Source organism: Mustela lutreola, chromosome 2 (assembly GCF_030435805.1).
Source record: "Mustela lutreola isolate mMusLut2 chromosome 2, mMusLut2.pri, whole genome shotgun sequence".
NCBI lineage: Eukaryota > Metazoa > Chordata > Mammalia > Carnivora > Mustelidae > Mustela > Mustela lutreola.
Window position 1 is genome coordinate 166,055,360 of NC_081291.1, and position 21,395 is coordinate 166,076,754.

At 42.3% G+C, this 21,395-nt stretch overlaps 1 protein-coding gene across 1 annotated transcript in view; it reads right to left on the minus strand.

Annotated features, from left to right (window-relative positions):
* Positions 1-482: 482 nt before the first annotated feature.
* TMPRSS7 (transmembrane serine protease 7) overlaps positions 483-21,395 on the minus strand; it is a 32,024-nt gene continuing 11,111 nt past the window's right edge. The window contains exons 8-16 of the mRNA XM_059164153.1: positions 17,003-17,109; positions 13,615-13,751; positions 11,589-11,696; positions 9,232-9,342; positions 8,297-8,413; positions 7,238-7,409; positions 4,974-5,242; positions 3,301-3,437; positions 483-1,463 (exon numbers count right to left, since the gene is read on the minus strand). Of these exons, the coding sequence (XP_059020136.1) occupies positions 1,293-1,463; positions 3,301-3,437; positions 4,974-5,242; positions 7,238-7,409; positions 8,297-8,413; positions 9,232-9,342; positions 11,589-11,696; positions 13,615-13,751; positions 17,003-17,109 (1,329 nt within the window). The 3' untranslated portion in view covers positions 483-1,292. The remainder of the gene's footprint in view (positions 1,464-3,300; positions 3,438-4,973; positions 5,243-7,237; positions 7,410-8,296; positions 8,414-9,231; positions 9,343-11,588; positions 11,697-13,614; positions 13,752-17,002; positions 17,110-21,395) is intronic.

Genomic DNA, 21,395 nt, shown 5'->3' on the forward strand with positions numbered 1-21,395 from the left:
AGAAAACAAACGATATCATTCTTCTCCTTCCTGCTGTTTTCAACTAGTCAGTGGTATTGTTAAGTGAGGCCTCTGTTCATGGAAAGCCTATTCCAAGATTAAATATGAAACCTTCTAAATCAAGATCAAATAAATCAATAACTATGATGTTTTGAGCATGTACTACAGGTTTACAACTATGCCAGGTATTATAATACCCTGAAAATAGAAATAAGTCTAAGCCATCAGAGTTTTATTAAAAAAAATCAGAAGCCCGGGGCGCCTGGGTGGCTCAGTGGGTTAAGCCGCTGCCTTCGGCTCAGGTCATGATCTCAGGGTCCTGGGATCGAGTCCCGCATCAGGCTCTCTGCTCAGCAGGGAGCCTGCTTCCTCCTCTCTCTCTCTCTCTCTCTCTGCCTGCCTCTCTGCCTACTTGTGATCTCTCTCTCTGTCAAATAAATAAATAAAATCTTTAAAAAAAAAAAAAAAATCAGAAGCCCAATGATAATATTTCTGAAAAATTTGACTTTCAAAACAACCATCTAAAAATTCCCTTCTCATTCAACTGATGAACAGGATTATCACAATTCCTTAAATCCCACGTAAGTGCTTTCAGTCGAACTACCATGATGCTTCATTCCATGATTTTAGTGCATATAGTTGAATGTCATCCTGACATCCTGAAATAGCCAAGTGAGTTGGGTTGTCTGTTTTGTTGTTTAGTTGATTGGTTTCTCTGTACACAATATAACCCTTTGCCATGCCTGAAGAAAGTCTGTTATTACGTGGTTAGACAAAATTGGATTGGAAACCAATAATATAGGTACTTCTTTTGTCAATAACTGAGATTGGGTTCATTTGCATTTATAAAAGAGACATTTGGTGCATTTACTTTTATTATAATACTGAAATCAGGCATTTTTAATGGAATTTTTTATTTTAATAAATTAGATTTGACTAAATCCTTATAAATATCTGTACCTTGAATAGAAACATAAAGAATGGATTCCTGAGCACCTTGCCCATTTTTTACATTATTTAAGAGTCTTGATTCATGACATTAGGTTTTCCTCCATTTCTGAATCAATAGCCCCTTGATGTTTAAGAAGGAATACAACTCTAGCCTTGAGGCAATTTTTTATGGAATAAAATACATATTAATCTCTCTGACTTTCGATAGGTACCAAATGTAAGCAATCTGAAATTTACAGAAGGAAAAAAATTGGGTTTCCTTTAAGGGTTAATTGCTGCTTTTTTTTTTTTTTTTTAAGATTCTATCCCAGAAATCACAGTCAAAACTCCAACTTGTACTTTTACAAAAGAGAAGGGACATATCTATGAATCCAGGAAACAAAATTTGACACTCTCGTGTAAACACCAGGAAAGTTTGGTCTTCCGCATCCATGTCCCCAGCTAACGATGCCAGTCAAAATCCATTTTCCATCACTTTTTCTTCGACAAGATAAAGGTCCACCCGAATCTCCCTACACAAGAAGATAATGTAAGCAGGAAGTATCTTTCTCTGTGATCATCAATTTTGTCATTAATGTGTTTAATGGATTGTATCAAAACTCTCATTCTGGAAAGTTTTCACTTGACCAATTATTATGTAGTTTAGAGAAGGAAAATAATATGAAATAATATGAAACTTCTAATGTCATTTGAGAATTATTCTTCCCAAAGTCAAAAAGCTGCATTTATCACAAGAAATGTAATTTCTTAGTCCAAGAGTATCTTCACAATATTCTTGTAGGGGAAACAACTTCCACACACCCCAAATGAAGAAAAAAAACTCAATAGTAGTGGAGGTAGCCAAAGTACTAAGAGTAATGGTAATAACTGCTAACATTTGTTGAGTGTGAGCTGTCTGCCAAACTCTGTTTGGGGATCATTTAGCCCTGACAACAACGTCAGGAACCAGGGTTATCTTGAAAAGTTGACCTCTGCCTTGGGGCCATGCAAATTCAGTGGTTGGCTTTGGATTCTGACAAAGAACAATGAAGAATGACACCCTGAGGAAACCTCCATGGCTTGCTGGCCCACAGCTGTCAAGGACAGATCACCCTCATTTGAGAGTCCCTTCTGATATCTCAACTTCAAAAAGCAAAGATGAAAATAATTCAAAGTGTAAACATAATTCCTACAGTATCTATCCTTTAAATTATAACATCTGGGCTTTATTTTTCTAGTTTGGAGAACAGGTAAACCTGCAACTTAGCTAGAGGCAAAGATAAAAAAGCATTCTGAATTTGCCCCCGAGTCCCACCGCCCAGTTCCAACCCTGCTTAAGTGAATTCTGGCTGGTGAGAAACTGGGCTCTTTTTATTTTAATTATTGCCATACCAGCTCTACTAAGTCTAAGTTGACCTATAAACTCTGATGGCTAGGTGGAATAGGACAATATGACTGCCTAGCCTCAGGAAGGAAGCAGCCAAAACATAGCAGTTTTAGTATTAGACAGATAAGGGTTCACATTCCAGCTCAGGTATTTATTTACTAGCTGTGTGACCTTGGATAATTTGCTCACCCTCTCTATGTCCAGTTTCCTCTTCCATAAAATGCTCGTGAAAGAAAGACTTAAATGAATTTATGTAAAGGATCTAGTGCTTGCCACAAATTAGGAGTTCAGAAGATAAAATCCATTATTACAATGAGTATTTGTGGCATAGTGGCTAAAGTTTTAGAGAGATGTGGGAACAGCTCCCACTGCCCTCTTCAGCCTCAAAAGCATCTGTTCACCTTTTGGCAATCATACAGTTATCTGCATAGATTGGAATCTGAGACTTGGAAACATATCCATGAACATGAACTCCAACTTGACCCCTGTCAGAAGGCCTAACCAGAGGCATAGGAACGAGTGTCCTCTGTCGCCTCTCCCACTCCTCTTTCCCTTTCCTCAGCCTATGCATCAAAGGAGCAAGTGAATAAAACCCTGGTATTTCAGTAGAGAAATGGCTGCTAACCATCCTAAGACACTCTGTGTGTGTGTGTGTGTGTGTGTGTGTGTGTGAGAGAGAGAGAGAGAGAGAGAGGACTGCTTTGTTTTTTTTTAGTTCTTGGTTACAAGAAAATAAATCATGGCAGAATGATAAATCCAAATCTCATTTTCTAAATGAGGAAAATACATGGGAAGCAGAATATTGAGTTTTAAAGACCTAATTATTTAATCGCCTTTCCCTGATCTTAGGCAATTAGATTATAATTAGTCTCTGAATTAAGGGAAATACCTGTCCTAGTTCTTTCCCAGTGTTGTGCAAACTACACATGAAAGCACGTATGGAAAGCATGGCATCTTGGCAAAGGAAAGGTGCGATGACTTACCCGGCAGGCATCTCTCTTGCCTGACAGGACCCCTGCGCACAACATCCGTGAAGTGATGATCCCATAGGTGGAAACACAGAGGGTTTGGTCAATGAGCTCTACCTCTGCTTGCTGCAAAACAGGGGAGCCTTTATTATCTGGAAAACACATGGGAAGTGGAAATCAGGGTAATGATTACACTTACTCGGGGTGCCGTCAGACCACCTACTCACATTTTCTCCTCATCCTCAGAACAATTTTTTATGGAAATTCTTTTATAATCCCCCTTTTGCTGATGAAGAAGTAGAGGCTGAGGAGGTTAGAGGTAGTGGCCGACCTGACAGCAAGAAATAGAGCAGGACTCACACCCAAGGTCTGACTCTGTCTCCAGCTGAGCCACACTCCCTCACTACGTATTTCCTGCTTCCGGTAGGACTGTGAATCCCAATAGTCACTAATACTGGTTGCGAGGCCTACCTTTTAAATGGAGCAGCATAATCAGATATAGGAGAGAGAACTGGAAACCATAAAGACATAACAGTTTTGTTATACCCTTTTCACTTCCTTTTTATCCTGCCTGGCTAAAATGATTCCGAAAAGTAAGTACACTCACACTCATGCTTATAAAGAGATGTCCCATGATAAGCTGTTTGAATCGACTCTTCCCTCCTGTGATCTAAGATAATGTCATTAAAGCCCGGAGCACAGTCCTGATAGGTTATGGGGATTGGAGCCATGAGATCCCAGCAGGCCCCTGGGACATTAACTCACATGCCAGCAGTGAGCCCTGCAGAAGCTGCCCGCAAGGAACGTTTAGAGAGTGTCAAAAGGAGGGCAAGGATAAGAGTCAAAGTTGGCAGAAAACGCATCTGTCCTTAAACCCTTGGAAATGGCTGCCCGGGAATCTGAGATGTCGGGGAGACGAAGGAAAAGTCAGCCCTGGGGCAGTACTCACAAAGCTGTGGCTTCTTCCTCTCACTGCGTATTCAGAATCAACCTTTAATCCTAGACCGTGAAACATCTTGATGGAGCAGATGTGGGGACATCTGGACGTCCCTACCACTCTGACCTTTGTGCATAATGATAGAGATGCCAGCTAGGGTGAAGGGATTGTACAGAGGTGTCCCCTCTGGGCGGTCCAGTTCTAAGCTGATGTACCCTCAGGCCTGAATTTGCACTCTGGGGAGCTAAGGACAGGCTGGCTTTCAGCCCTGACTCTCATCTACCTGGCAAGTTGCCCTTGTGATGGACAGATCTGCACAACCCTACAGATAGTTGCCTCTGACTTGACATAATAGGGTTTGTTGGGGGGAGGGGTGGTGTGGGTGTTCTCTTCCTTAAGAAAAGGAATCCCTTCTTTGGGTGAAAGGGAACCTGAGTAAAGAGGAACTCTCTTCTGTAGTGGAAAACTTAGCAAAATTTGGAAAAGGCCCATACCGTCTCTCCAATCTTGCCCTATTCAGAACCCTCCCTCCCTGCCGCCCCTGATGTGGTGGGTCTTGCTTCTTTTTGGGGCAAAGGAAGAACATCATAAAATAGAAATAATTAACACTGCCTCCATTCTACTTCTTCGAATTATCAGGAAGCTCAAACAAGAACATATACAAAAAACCCCATGAGCCCCAAAGCACTACATCAACGCAAGTTAGTATTATCCGGAGGGGGAGGGCATGACCCTTCACCCATTCACACACCTGCTTCGTGCCTTCGCCCCCAGCCGGTCACCCAGCACTTCTCCCCACCACGCACTTTCTGGCCAGCAGGAGGGATGCATATTGGCTGAATGAGCTGTTTCAGGGTCTCAGGCCAGGCTGTACTGAGCTGTAGCAGAGCAATGTCATAGTCAAAGGTCTGACTGTTATAGTACTCATGGACCACAATTCTCTTCACTGGGGAGATGAACTTGGCATTCCCCTGCACGTACATCCCGAGGTGAGCAGTCCATGGCGTGGGGTCTGACAACCTGGCAGAAAAGGAAGGAAGCATGAAGTCAGTGGCCAGGGTTTGAAGAACCATCCAGGGTTTGGACACAAGCCCTCTGCAGCCTGACAAGTGCTGAGAAAAGGAGGCCTCCCTTCCAGCCCCATTCTAGTCCCTGGCTCTGTCCGTGGGCATGGCGAAAAACACAACTTTTCCCAGCCTCCCTGTCTCCTAGTAAACAGAGTTGAAGGAAGGTCTAGTAGGAGTGGTGCATGATAGCCATGTTCCAGAAAAGTCCCTCTGCCATCCTAAAGAACTGCTGGAAATTCTGTTGCCCCTGCTATTTCATGAGCCACATGCAGGTCAAGAATGTGACTAGAATTAATTTGTTACATTCTTCCTATTCATGCTGACATAGGCATCTGATGGGGACAGACAGGGCCGGTAAGACAATGATCTGGGAATCCTTTTGCCAAATTCAAATAATATGAATTCAAGAGAGTTTAGAAATCAAAGTGCAATAAGGAGGAATTTGATGAAATTCCTTCTTGTCATCGATCTACCAGAAGCCTAAAAGATCATGGCTACAACTACTCAAGCATGACCATTCACAAGGACCCCACTCTTTGCCAGCCCTTCCAGAACTCTACTTCTGACCTTTGTGACCTTGCACAAATTTACTGAGGGTCTTGTGGTCTCCATGTGAGGTATCCATCTCCACCTGCACAGCAGCCTTGTTCTAGTGAGATGAAGAGATTGTTCTAGTGGGGTGAAGAGATTGCGAAAGCTTTGCAAGAAAAATAAGGACAGAATTCAAAGAGTGTGGCCCCAAATCTGCTGGCCTGACATCTCATGGTTGGCATCGGGGACCTGGGGGAGTATTAAGGTTAGCATGTTACTTGGAACAGTGTCTTAGTGTAAAAGACTAATGATCGAAGACAAGCATAGCCATTTTAATCATGAACGTGAATTCTGTAAGTTCCACAAGAAGCACATAGTTCAATTATATAAAATCCTTTTATATTAAATTATTATTTTATTTTTACTTTATTTTTATTTATATTTCATTTATTTTATATTTTATTTATACTTTATTTTATTTTTATTTCATTAAATTATTATTTTATTCAAATATTAAAAACCCTTGGAGTTTCCTAAATGAATAGAGCCACAAAGCTGTCTTTTATTATGTTGTTATGTTAATGTTGACTTTTGGACCCCACCTAAGGCCGGGGAGCTGGTGGCCAGGAGAACCAACTATGTAATTGGAGGGTTGCAACTTTCAGTCCCACTCACTGACCTCTGAGGAGGGGAGAGGGGCTGGAGGTTGAATCTACTGCCAATGGCAATGATTTAATCAATCTTGCCTGTGTAATGAAGCCTCCATAAAGACCCAAAAGGACAGGGGTCTGGAGAGGGCATGATAGCTTCTCCCCCTTTCCCCAAACCTTGTCCTGTGTATCTCATCCCTCTGTTTGTTCCTGAGTTACACCCTTTTACAATAAACCAGTGATCTAGAAAGTAAACCACTTTTCTCAGTTCTATGAACTGCTCTAGCAAATTTACTAAACCCTAAGAAGAGATGGTTAGAACCTCTATAGCCTTTAAGCCAGAAGAATAGTGACAACCTGGACTTAGAAGAGGTGTCTGAGGTGGGGAGGAGAGAAATGTTTCCTAGGTCTGAGCCCTCCACCTGTTTAATCTGATGCTATCTGCAAGCAGACAGGGTCAGAATTGAGTTAAATTGCAAGACACTAGACTGGCGTCAAAGAGTTAGTTGCCTGGTGATGTGGGAGGGCCCCCCCTACCCCTGCCAACCACCACTTTGGAAATTACCCTTCCTCTCCAAATAGAAGTCCAGTGCCTGTTCTACACACACACACAAACACACACACACACACACACACACACACACACACACGCCATTTGAACTGCTCCAATGTCCCCAGCGGGCAGCTTCCTTCCACAGCTTGAGGGCAGATGTATGGTCTGAAATCAGAGAGTGTGCCCTCTTAGACTAAGAAGTGAGATGCCCTACCTGTTTCCGTGGAAACAGTGGGCTGCAGAAAGAAGCCACTCCCTGGAGATGACCGAGGCTGCGCAGTAGGCCGAGCCGACAAAGTGGAGGCTGACTTGCCAAGGCCAACCCCCTTCCTGTGTGTCGCTGCCCCCAATGATGCGGTGGAGGGCGGAGGAGCCCCTGCTGCAGCCTTGGGAGAAAGGAAGGGCCATGTGACTTAAAAGCAGACCCGAGGTGGGGGGGTGAGGGGTGGAGCAGACTTGGAAGAAAAACTGGAAATTAAATCGGGTTTCAAGCTGCACTGGCAACTGAGGCACCAGGCAAGCAATTTGAAACCTCTTGCTTCTCTAGAGAAAACGCACCCCCAGACCACTTCCTCCGGAGAACAGGCGGGACACAGAGTCTCTGGACAATAAAGCACATTGATTCAAGGAAGAGGGGCCTCTTTAGCAACAGCTGCGTGATAGGAACAGTAGCCTTGGGGCTTAGATGATTGGGGAGGAAAAGATTAGTTCCAATCGCAAGAGAAGCGAGTGCGTCTTTGGGAGCGCGCTGATTTGAGAGAAAGACATGTGAAAACCTATTAAGACAAAGTCGTTACCAGAACAATTATTTTCCAGTTATGTTTTGATAAGGATGCGTAACTACCCTGCTGCCTAGGAGCCAGTTAGAGACCACAAACTAACATATGGCAGACTATAGTTTTCAGGGCGTAGCCAAAGAAAGCAGCAGCGCTTGGCATTTTAAGTCACAGTCATCCACTGCGTTCCAGTTTCAGTTTCTTTTCTCGGGGACTTTTTATTTAGGAGCCTCTCCCTTGATTAGAGTTACCAGAAAGTGGAAGTTCTCATTATAAGCACCTGAGGTTTTAATGCTTGTTGTGGAGAAAGCAGAGAAGATCCCCTCCAGAGGTTTTTATTCTGAGAAACCATTTCAGTCGCAGTTCTCCAATATTTACTATTCTTCCCAGGACCCCAACTTTTGCCAGGGGGATTGACCCCAAGAAGGGAATGAAAATGAACAACTGGGACTCAAGGAGGGACTACAGGGAGTCGGAAGGAGAGTATTTCTACTCACTGCAGCCTTCCTCGTCGCTTCCGTCTGGGCAGTCCACGGTCCCATCACACTGTGCGTTTTGTTTCCTAAAGCAAATATCATTGCCGCATTTAAAAGTCCTGTGGCTACATGGAATGCCTAAAAATGAACAAAAGAGGGTAGAGTTTTTCGTGCCCAGAAACAGACTTGAGGGAATGACACTCAACTCCATCCTCCAAGGATGGGGTTGCCCGGGCATCGGTATTTGCCATTCTGGGCAACATGGCAGAGGGCGATGATGCGAGCCCACGGTGACCAGCCCCCTCACCCCAGCAGAACCATTGGAAGCCAGGCGGGCAGGCAGGCCACCTGTTGAGAATCAATCCCATGGCCCCTCCTTTCTTCTTCCAGACATGCAAAGCGGTTGGCCTTATTGGTTTCTTTAGGCCGTGGCCTATTGATTATTTTGTCGTGCTCTCCAAGAAAATGTTGAGCAAAGGTCAATACTATATCCAGTCCTTTCACAGCATTATGGGGGGAAAGGACAGGCTTTGGGAATCCCAGCACATTTGTTCACAGCTCTAGTGGTGTGTGTTTCTGCAGGGGCTAGAAGAGAACATGCCCATCACGGTATCTGGCAGGTCCCTCTAGATCACGTCCTCAGCATCCTTTACTCTCCAGCAGCATTAAAAGCAAATAAGCAACGAAAATCTTCCAGTATTCACACGACACACACGCACGTGCGTGCACACATGCACACGCTCAACACACACACTCAACTCAAACAGTGACCAACTGTCCCATTTTGCCTGGGCCCAGGAGGAACCCAGGGAACTGGGATTTTCAGTGCTGAAACTGGGTAAGTCTTGGCAACACCAGCACACATCAGTTGTCCTACCCCACACCCCAGGGGTATTCAGTTCCCACTTAACGGAGTATACAGGAAGAAGGGCAGAGCACAGAAGACTCTCCCTCACTCTGAGTGCAGTTCTGCTCATCCTGGCCATCCTCACAGTCCCTGAAGCCGTCACAGACCAGAGGGCTGGGCTGTCTTAAGGAACTGGCATTACAGGCGGGCTTAGGAGTCACTGGAAGGAAAACAGACAGAAAGCTCATGAGCCTGTGTCATCACCGGCCTTTGAGAACCAGCAGTGCCCTTCTAATGGTGCACATGGCTAAGATGACTTCCATAAAATACCAAGTGTCTTTTCCTCCAACCTGACACCTGCCAGAGAAAAGCAGAGGTTGAAACTTTGCTGTAATCCCTAGTGCTCCGAGTTGGTCAGGTCTGGTTTTTGCTTTTGCCAAAACACATTCAACTCTGGCAATTTGTGTACTTAATTACAGCTAAATGCATCCTGAGATTTTCTTTTAAGGAAAAGAAAAATCATAAGTTGTTATCTAAATTGAACTTGTCTGGGGTGCCTGCATGACTCAGTCAGTTCAGCTCTAACTTTTGATTTCCGCTCAGGTCACTGTCTCAGGGCGTGGAAACTGGTTAAGATTCTCTCTCCCTCTGCCCCTCCTCTCTCTCTCTCTCTCACTCAAAAAAAAAAAAAAAAAAAAAATCAAATAACTAAATACATAAAATTGAACTTGTCTGCCTTCCTAAACAAAGTGGGAGTGGCCTTAACTTGAGGATCTCTTATTCATTTTTTTTTTTTTAATCTCAGGGCCCTAACTACATAGTAGGTGCTCATTAAAGTTTTGTTGAATAGATTAACAGCTATGAGACTTTGAAGGACAATAGGCTTGTCATCTGTGTATAAGGAAAACCGTCTTTTAAATGACTTGTCCTGGGTGATCCATTTCCTGAATTAAGAAACACCATTGTAAATTATCACAAGTTTTCTTCTTTGGAATATTTTCATGAATTGCCTTTGGACAAGGGACAGGCACACTTATATTAGCAAGCACTCTTGGAAGATATGATTCCTTTGACATTTCTGGTTTTGTGAAAAGTGATCATTTTTTGTTATTTGCTCTCGTGTTTTCAGTGGCATCTCTTGTTAGGGGCCAGAGGTAACAGGAGAGGACATGACTGCCCTGAAATGTTCATTGAGGCTTCTGGGTGTACCTAGCTGACTCCTAGGGAATATTTTCTAAAATGGCACAATGAGAAATAATGATTACCAAAAACAGCCCTTTTTATACAATAACAATAATCATAGCAGGGAATGATAATAATGTAAAAAAACACCAGCAACCTTGCTCACTATATAATAGCCAGCATTTATTTTCTTCAGCAACAGAAAACCCTATAGATTGAGAAGGTCACTGAGCCCTAAGTTAAGAGAGTTTTACTTTGTTTTGTAAAATAAATAAATAAATAAATGTGTAGAGCCACAGGTTGTTTTTCAGGAATATAAGTTTTTCATAGTTATATTAACTGTACTTTTTCTCCAAGAATATGGAAGGAATTAAATAGCTTCACCATCACAATTGTATTTGAATGAAAGTCTGGATCTTTAGGAGAAAGCATTGCCGATGGTGTCATATGGTCTGATGAACCATCCCCTCCATATGACTCCCTAAAACTGGAGGTAGATTCAGGAATGATGTGTAAATAGTAAATGAGAAACCAAGAGAGAGAATCGCTGTCCAAAATAGGAATTTCCAATACCCTGCCCCTTCATCATTACAAGTGTGACACTGTTGCAAACTATACAGGCAATAATAGCAATAACAGTAATTCTCTCCTTCCCAACACCTGTGCTCCATGAATGAATGGGCTGAAAGTGGTGACTTTTCTGTTAGTTGAAGATTGTGGTTCATTGAATTACTGACCTCAGACCCTCACTCCCTGTGGGACTGTTATGCACTATTATATACCTCCACTCTTGCATGACCCCAAAGTGTGTGTGATAAGCTTCCTGCCCCTGGACTGTAGCCTTAGCTCTAGGATTCGCTTTGAGTGATGGAATATGATGTAAGTGATGGTGTGCCAGCTCCAAGCCCAGAACTTAAGAGGAACACTGTGGTTTTGCTCACCCCTCCTTTGCTACTACCACTGCCATGGCCAGCCCACTGGTTCAATGAGAAAAGGAACCATGAGCAGTAGATCTGACCCCAACCTGGAAAGAACCAAACTTAAGAGGACCTACTGCTTAAAGCAGAAGGACCCAGCTGAGGCCAGCCTAGATCAGTCCTATCTCAAACAACTCACAGGTGCGTGGTCTAGAATACATGATTATTGTCAGTCACTGCGTTTTGGGTAACTTGTTATGCAGCAATAGCTAACAGCTACAAAGACCCAGGATATACATCAGCAGCAACAATGGCCCTGAGAAGTTACTTGTTCCTAAGAAAGCCACAGAAGAATTCAAATACCCACCACAGAAAAGCTCATCGCTTTCATCAAAGCAGTTATTTACTCCATCACATCGCTGGGCTTGAGGGACACACAAGCCAGAGGAGCATCGAAAAGATCCAACGGGACAGGCTAGAGACAATAAAACACGAGAAGTCTTGGGTGAGTCCCTAAAAGTCGTCAGACCACATGAACAAAGAATGATGAAGTATTAGGTGGTTAAGGAATTGGCCATGTAGAGACAGTAATTCTACAGTTTCTCCATCAAATCAAGCTAGAGGTGACAACTGAAAGACAAAACAAGTGACTTTAGGAGAGCAGAGAAAGTAAACTAACCCACCAGAGGCTCTGAGTGGACACTGGCTCCAGGTCACAGGTACAGTCAAACTTCCATTATCTCCATCTTTCACTCAGCAGTCTGGCTTCATTACTGACTTGGAGAAAGTGAAAGCTGGAATATGCTTTAGAGAGTCCAGCAGTCTTGGGATGCAGTCTTTAGACTCCCGAGGGAATTACAAGTGGCCTCCTGGTGTCTCTGAATCCTATATGATCACAGGCACTGTTCTAAGGACTCTGTGCTTTTAAGTCCATTTTCAAGTGATCACTGTCCCCAAATACATTAGTAACCACTGATCTTTGACACTTGGACCTAGAGAGATTAGTGACTGGCCTCAAAACTTTCTACCTCCCAGTCCGCTTCAGCTGGCTACTCATCAAAGATCCATCTTCTGCCTGATCTTGAATTATAAGTCCTGGCTTAAAGCTAAATATATTAGAAATAACAAATCCTTTGTTGTTATCATCTGAATGTTGGTGGGCCTCACTAATTCTTATGTTGAAATCCTAGTGCCCAATGTGATGATACTAGGAAGAAGGGCCTTAGGAAGGGAATTAGGTGATGAAGGCAGAGGTCCCATGAATAAGATCAATGTCCTTATAAAAGAGGCCCCACAGAGCTCCCTCAGCCTCCTCTACCATGTGAGAATAGAAGTCTGCGACCCAGAGAGAGCCCTCACCTGACCATGCTAGCATCCCGATCTCTGACATCCAGCCTCTAGAACTATGAGAAATAAGTTTCTGTTCTTTATAAGCTATCCGGTCTGGAGTACTCTGTTAGAGTAGCTGGACAGACTAAGATACTCCCCTTGTGCAAAAGAATGGGGGGAAATGCATGGTCTGGTCAACCCCTATCTCCCTGGCACACAACGGAGAGGGTAGGTTTGTAGAAAATATTCATGTTTGAAAAAACAATTGAAAATAAGACGACTCACTATTTACCTGTTATTCTTGATGGAAATTGTAATATTCTGATATTCAGAAGTATGATAGCCCAGATCCAGAAGCAAGTATATTGGCAAAGAAGGAAGGTTCTAAATGAGCTTTCTCTCAAGTCTTATCCTCATGGAGTGGTTAACCCTTACTTTTCCCCTTTTAAAATGGGCCAAGAGTTTCCTGAGTCAATATCTAGTCTCTCCAGCTCTGAAGACTTCCCCCAAACACTGCTGACTACCTCCTGGCCATTGTCCCCGTGGTTCTCAGTGTGGAGAGTAACATTTTGAGGCCTGCTGTTTAAACTCTCCTTGACCAACCAACTCTCCCTATGGGTCATGGGCTGAAGTGAATCACAACAGTTGTCCTCTGATCCACCAAATATTCATATAAACATCAAATGTTCAAAGACTTAAGAGTAGCAGGGACAATAAATCAAGAAATGGGTCTGTCCCATATAGCATAAGAATAACATAAGAAACAATTTCTCAATTGTAACAGAGAATTATGTCATTTCTTCTACAATTTAAATGATAGTAGTAATAAATACATAAGTTTGTGTCTTATTAATTATGTATTTTGTTTATATTATGTGTATTTATAATATATTCATTTACACATTAGTAGTAATGAAGCAGAAATACATCTGTTTTTATTCCTTAATTTCTTAAGTTTCTTAAGTTTAGTTTAATTTATAAATTTATTAAGTTTAGAGTTACGAAGTATGAGACTCTGTTTAACCATTTATTAGAGTTTTCTAAAAAGCAAATTCCAGGCTTACGTTGACTAATGTTGTAACTTCCATATTCCACCAGAAGCGGCTGGTCGGAAAGCCTTGAACTGCACTGCAGCTGAATGCGAGCGAGCGGACTAGGCACACGGAAAATCGTCTGGTGATCCATGTACGAGCCACAGTACCTAAGGAGGCGAGAGTCAGGGAAGAAGCGTGGATGAGGCTCTGTCCACACATCCCTATTGACAGTGAACACACAGACACTTTGGCACTTTGGGCTTTATAAGCAGAGATGCTCACCACAGAGCTAAAGGTAGTTCTCCAACGTATGCTTAAGTGACTGAGTAACTTCTGTCGCCTCAATTTCCTACTCTGCTAAATACAACAGCAGTACTCTTGACTGTTATCTAGTATTCTCCTCACCAATACTTGTAATCAGAAGAAATATGGGTCCTCTCTTTCTTTCTGTGTAAATAACCATATAACAAGAAATGCCTGCTTTTGCCCACAAACCTCGCCATGGAGCAGAGTGGAATCCATGAGCTCAGGATGAAAATATGGAAAGAACCCAGCAATAGTTAAAGTAAAACACAACGATATTTTTTTTTTCAAATGAAATTGAAAACCGATGTGCACTTTAGGGCTTGTCCTTGGTAGAATTTCAAAATAACAATGTCTGCCCACAATATTTCCTCACCTTGATTTTTCTTACTTCTTGTACCTATGAGCAGATGCCCCTCCTGTTAGTAATTCTTACGATATGAGTACTGTGGTTAGTAGAACATGAAATATTACTGTGCTCTCTGGTGGCCCATGGTAAGTTAGGTCTCTGCCCTGAGTTGGCAAAGCTCTTCCCAGAGTGAAACCTGCAAGGTCTCAAAGGGAAACAGCAAGCACACGGGCTGAGGAGGGACATCCTCCACTGGAATCTGTGAATGCCAATCGCTTCTCACCCCCAAGGCCCTTGAGCTGGAGTTTAGAGGGGAACAGTAAGGAAGGGGGCATAGTGGTGGCTAATGGAACTAAAATTTAAAAAAAAAAAAAAAAGGTGAGAAATTAGAGAAACCAGCAAGAGTTGGTTTACAGATACAGACACATGACAGGTAAGAAAACCGAGAAGTCGGGGCGCCTGGGTGGCTCAGTGGGTTAAGCCTCTGCCTTTGGTTCAGGTCATGATCGCAGGGTCCTGGGATAGAGCCCCACATGGGGCTCTCTGCTCAGCAGGGAGCCTGCTTCCCTGCTCTCTCTGCCTGCCTCTCCGCCTTGTGATCTCTCTCTCTGTGTGTCAAATAAATAAATAAAATCTTTAAAAAAAAAAAAAAAGAAAGAAAGATAGAAAAGAAAACTGAGAATTTAAATAGGTGAAGTAAAGAGTTCAAGTTCAAAGTAGTGAGAAAGTAGAAGAAGGATTAGGACTCAAGTCTGTTGATACTAAGCCCTAGAACTTTCTAGGGCACCAACAGCTTTCCTGTCAGGAACTTTGCTCTGCAGAACTTCCTAGGAAGGACATCCATTCCTTCAAGGCTTATAGGCTGCCTTCTAGCTGCTCTGAGTTCGCACACCCCATCCTCACCTTCTCTGAACTCACGAGCCCTGGGCTTCCTTGTGCCAGCATTACCTTTTCCTACTTCCCCATTATGCCTTTACGCAGCTTTTCAGCAAGGTATCAGAAATTAGTTCAGTTAGATTCCTTCCTTTTTAGATGAAAATAACTGGTAATGGAAAGGGATGTCATTTTAAATCCTAAGGGCACAACTAGCATCAAAAGAATCTGATAGGATTTCTCCCAGCCGGCAAGACAGAGGGAAGAGCTGGACCTCTGGAAAAAGTATTTAGGGCAGAGAGCTCTTCTGGTATTGATTGCTTGGGAGAAGATCTTGTTCATACTTTGGCAGGAACACTCCATGGGTGGTGGGGGTTGTTACTTAGGACAAAAAAGAAATAGTATCATATTTTACAAAAGAATTGTAAAGATTTGTTTTCTGGACCTCTAATGAAATACCAGAATGCAATATTCTTAAAACTTGAAGAGGAAGCACATTCCATAGTATTTACCCATCCAATGTCATTTCCAAAGCAATTTTTTTTAATACAGTTGACACATAATGTTACATTCATTTCAAGTACACAAAATAGTGATTCAACAACTTTATCCAAAATAATCATATTAATTATAATAATGGTTAATATTTTTTGGTATGTAGTATGCATTATTCAATTAAATGCTTAGCAAAAAAAAAAAAAAAATCCCTCCTTATCTCATTTACAGGCTGAAAATCAAAGAGATTAAATTATTTGTCCTAGTTAATACAGCTACTGAGTGACAGAGCTAGAATTTGAACCCAGGTATTCTGCCTCCTACATAATAGACCCTGATTCAAAAGTACTCCCAAAAGAAGTATAATCCACGTCTTAATAATGGATGTAAGGATGGTCATAAATCAGGTAGGATTTATCCCAGTGAAGACAGAACCAGTGACCACTTTAGCTCGTAATCCGAGAGCCTAAAGGAAATGAAAGAAGGTTGTTCAGGAAAATCATTTAGAAAAGGAAAGCCTCATTCATGGATTAACAATGAGCACAAAATTAGCAGGTAAATTCCTTATGCTAACTTCACAAAAAATAATCTTGCCTCAAAGTAAACATCGAAGCTATTCTGCTATAAAGACAGGACATTCTATATTTTTTTAAAAAGATTTTATTTATTTACTTGACAGAGATCACAAGCAGGCAGACAGAGAGAGAGAAGAAAGCAGGCTCCCTGCCTAGCAGAGAGCCCGATGTGGAACTTGATCCCAGGTCCCTGAGATCACGACCTGAGCCAAAGGCAGAGGCTTAACCCACTGAGCCACCCAGATGCCCAGGGCGTTCTGTATTTTTTATTACAAGATCTATTACAACTTCAGAAGCAAATAAAGAATAAAAACCACTACAGGACAAATGAAAGGCGAGAGTGAAGAGCTCCTCGGTCAGTACAGGAAGCTCAGTCATCTAGATTTCTCTCATCAACCTCAACCCATGTCCCAGCCTCAGGCCAGTGCTGTGTAGGCCAGTGTAGCCTCTCCTCCTGCAAAGAACTGGCTAAAGTTTTCTACCTTTCCTATCACCAAGATTTCTATTTACTATTTCCTCCAGGGCTGCATGGTTTGAAAGACTTCATCTGCCAAGCTATTTTCGTAAAATGTATAGTATATACACCCATAGCCCAGCAGCAAGGAGCAATGAGCCAAGGACTTGGGAGTCATAAGACATGGATTTGAATCCTGGCTTAATCACATATGACTGAGTGACCTTGAGCAAGTTCGTAGCCTCTATACCCTTCTATTTCCATTTCTGTAAGTAGTAAACTGCAAACTCTTTGGGAACAAGGAATCCAAGGCTTTGAACTTCTGGGTCAGGCCTTTCATCAGATTCCTTACATCCAGAACCCACTTACATGTGCTCATTAATTTCCCACCATCCATGGTCACAGCCTTTCGCACTCTTCTTGGTTATTGAATAGTTATGGAATTTCAGTGCTATGCCAAGGGTTGAGAGAGAAGTCTGTGAAAAACAAACATAAGCCAGAAAAATGTTTCAGTTGAAGGACACATTTCAGGCTGATTCCTCATTCAGAGCTCATTCCCTTGACTTGCTGTTCTCGGGGCATTTTATTCTTTGTGTCCTGTGGCTTCTGGTGGGGTAGACCCAGCTCCCCTCCCCCAACACATTGGAATAATAGAGAGGGTGGCCCGTTCCCAGGGAGCCGCTGTTAGGTCCCAGTTTCAGTGAGCTGGGTGACTTGGGACACATTAGATTGTCCCTAGGTGTCGGTTTCCTCCTTGTAAATGAGCTTGAAAACACCCCTTTGTTAATGAGTGCACACAGTTTTCTCCTTTGCTGACAATAACAACATAGTTTATTTAAAGCACTACTCAGATTATTTAAATAAAGGAGAAATGAATCAGCGTCCTCTTCATATCCAACCTGGGTATTCCTGAAGGCAGCCACTGAGTCACTCCTAGGTCTGCCCAGACAGGATCAAACAAGAAAAGAGGCTGCCTGTACAGCACCTATGTGAGAGCATGTGTGTGCACGTGCACACACACACACACAGCTGACCTTTTGACAACATTGTATGACATACACATACATTATGTTTGTGATGTCATGATTTTAGGGGTTTTTTAAAAATATTTTATTTGTTTATTTGACAGACAGAGATCACAAGAAGGCAGAGAGGCAGACAGAGAGAGAAGGGGAAGCAGGCTCCCCACTGAGCAGAGAGCCCTATGGAGGGGGGGACCCTGAGATCATGACCTAAGCCTAAGGCAGAGGCTTAACCCACTGAGCCACCCAGGCACTCCACAAATTTAGTTTTAATTTTCACTTTGTCCCAGAAATTATTTAGAGAGAGTTGACACATTTCCTGGGAGTGGAATTTTTGTTCACCCGCTCTCAAGCTTTCTAATTCTATACTAATTAGATAAGAGATTATCCATTGCGTGTATGGCTTTTTAATGTTTTTATTTATTAAGGATTTTGATATGATCGGGTATGTGACCCCTCCAAGATCATTTGAAAGAAAAGGGTAATGTATGTGTGTGTGGTATACTATCCCTCGTTGCTGTAGTTATTGTCCCACTACCTGTGTCAGGAACCAACGGAAAGGAACTAAAATCCCTCAGTTAAGCATTGTCCATTTCTCTTTGTATTTCCTATAGGTTTTGATTTATGAGTTTTTTTTTTTTTTTTTAAAGATTTTATTTATTTATTTGTCAGAGAGAGAGAGAGTGAAAGCGAGCACAGGCAGACAGAGTGGAAGGCAGAGGCAGAGGGAGAAGCAGGCTCCCTGCGGAGCAAGGAGCCCGATGTGGGACTCGATCCCAGGACGCTGGGATCATGACCTGAGCCGAAGGCAGCTGCTTAACCAACTGAGCCACCCAGGCGTCCCTGATTTATGAGTTTTAATGGCATGTCCTTTGGTACATAAATAATTATCAGAAACCTTCACGTGGTTCACCCTCTTTATCATCATAGATCACCTTTCATTTCTCACCCAGTGTTGTTGCCCTAGTGTTGATTTCCACTTTGTTGAGTGCTAAGGTTCTGATCCCAGCTTTCTTTTTGTTTATGTCTGGTATGATATTGCCCATCCTTTTACTTTCAGCTTTAGTAAATCACTTTTTATGCTGCCATCTTTTGTAAATAATATACAATTAAGCTATAATTATAGTTTTAAGGTATTGAATCAATTTGTGATTCAATACTGTTGACTTTTTGTTTAAGAGATGGATTTTACCCATTGATTTTTTTATTGCTCTGGTATTTGGTTTTTTTAGAGATGTCATCAAATTTGATGTTACAATTTCTTTGTGTGTATGTAATTCTTTCTAACATGGACTTAAATACAGCAGCCCTCCTCTCTCAACCTGTCTTCGAGAGGGAATGAATCAGGTTACTTATGTCTCTCATTTAAACATCACAACAACTCTGTTAGGAAGGTAGTATGAGTCCAATTTTATAGAAGAAATCAAAACTAACCAAAAATAAGTGACATGCCCAACGTTACTCTGCATTTCCCTGAAGGCCACGTGGTGGCCATAGTGTGTCATGACACCTGAAAATGGACAGTGAGGGCTTAAGAGGAACCAGACTTGGTAAAAACCAAGGGTTCCTGAGGGCACAGAGTGACTTTTTTCCCCAGTCTTGTTATCTAACTTTTATTTCACATTTTAAAAAAAAAATGCCAAAGGATAGTGAACATCTTGAGTGATCACTGTAATTTTATAGCTTAAGGACATATTCCAATGCAGTTCTCCTTAGGAAACTTATGTAGGTATTTTCACTGTGTTCCATCATTCCAAAGTAAAACAGATTTAAGTGCATCACTGCCCACCCAATCTACACAGCCCCAATTAAGTTCCTTTGCACACCAGATTCTACTGACATAGATTCGCACACAAATCTACATTTGTGGCCAGATTGGCCAAGACGCACTACTGATATTAACCAGCATGACCAGTGGGGTCAGGAGGTGCAGATCCACAAAGCATTGTGAAGTGTTTTGTTCAACAAATGAACAAAAATGGAAAACCACTACGTATGCTCTTTCCTTCTATGTCCTGTATTCTCTGTTCCCACTGCCCAACCCGTGCCGTTGCTTTGGGAACTTTTACCAAGTAAGGGGGAGGATTTCTCCTGATCTGGACCTGCTCTGTTGAAATATTTCTCTAGTCAGTAGTAGCAACAGGATGCAGGACAAGTTTTATGCATGTCCCTTCTCAAGCACGAGTGGTTATGTACATACAGCTCAACCCATCTCCAATGGGCACTGGAAACTTCGGTGTTTCATGTTTGCCGGGGAAGCAAGGAAGACCCATTTCCAAAGTGATAATGAGGAGGGGAATTGACATGGCCCACACTAATCTCGCATGCATCGTTTCCACCTAAACTGGTGGGTGCTAACCTGATGGCATCAGTGATAAAACAATCCAAAACCCCACTCTATGTTTCTCTTCTGAGATCGCATCCCAAAATATGTTAGTTGGAAAACAAAAAGAAGGAAGAAAGAGGGAGGTAAATATTCAACTAAGTATTGTGACGAAACATAGGGAAACTGAACATCTTTAGGAACCGGGAAAAGGAGTGGGGGGGTACGGGATTTGCTCATAGAGAGAAGCTTGATTCCTTTGAATGCTGCCTGGGTCACTTTCTATTTGAGTAGCCTCTGGCCAATGGCTTGCCCCAGCTCTATTTCCCCGCTTATAAAATGTGACAAGTTTCTCTCCTATATCACAGGCATGCTTTAAGAGCAAATAAAAATGTGTGTCTGAAACAAACAGGTGACATGTTCTAAGCCTCAGTACTCTTTTACACTTTTTCTTGTTTCACCACACTTCTTCCCCTGCAGTCTGTAAGCTCCAAGAGAGCAAGGACTTTACCCTATGGTTATGCACCTGAAACTGACATTCCGTAAACATTTGTTTATTCTTGGGAGAAAAATCACAGGGACTTCAAGTTGGAGCGGGAGTTAATCCTTCTCAGATAAATGAGACCATAAAAACTCAGCTGAAAGGGAGTCTGCAAAAGGGACTGATACTTGGAAATCAGACTAGCCACTAAGAAAGACTAAGGATGATAGAAATCAACTCTTGTGTATAAAAGGTTTTATCATGCCTTGAGCTGATATTTTTTATCACTTAAGTCATTCTTCTCAGTTGTTTGTAATAAGTTCAAAGCTACTTTACAGGTCACCTTTTTTTTTTTTTTTTTAAAGATTTTATTTATTTATTTGACAGAGAGACACAGCAAGAGAGGGAACACAAGCAGGGGGACTGGGAGAGAGAGAAGCAAGCTTCCGGTCAGCAGGAAGCCCAATAGCGGCTTGATCCTAGGACTCTGGGATCATGACCTGAGCCGAAGGCAGACGTTTAACGACTGAGCCACCCAGGCGCCCCGACCTACAGGTGATAATTTTTTTAACATAATTTCCATTTGCAGAAATATGCTATCATGCAATTTTAGGTGGCTGTTCAAAGCTGTCTGAGAAAAGGACAGCTTTATTTAACATCCACACTGAAGGGGACCAACCTTGACCTCTGGGAAATGGTGTGTTACCAAAGTCTGTCCCCAATATTTCCAGTCTGTCTCCCATCTCCCATTCTCACTCCCTCAGTGGTGTGCTTTTTTGCTTTATAAAGAGTTCTTTTTACTCAGCTTTTCTAACCCTTGACCCCTAGTGAAACAGAATCTGATATTCTTTTTTACATCCTGACTAGAACAATGTTTAGGGATCTTCACATTAGGTCTTATGCATTACCATGGAATCGGTGTTTATTTTACCTCAA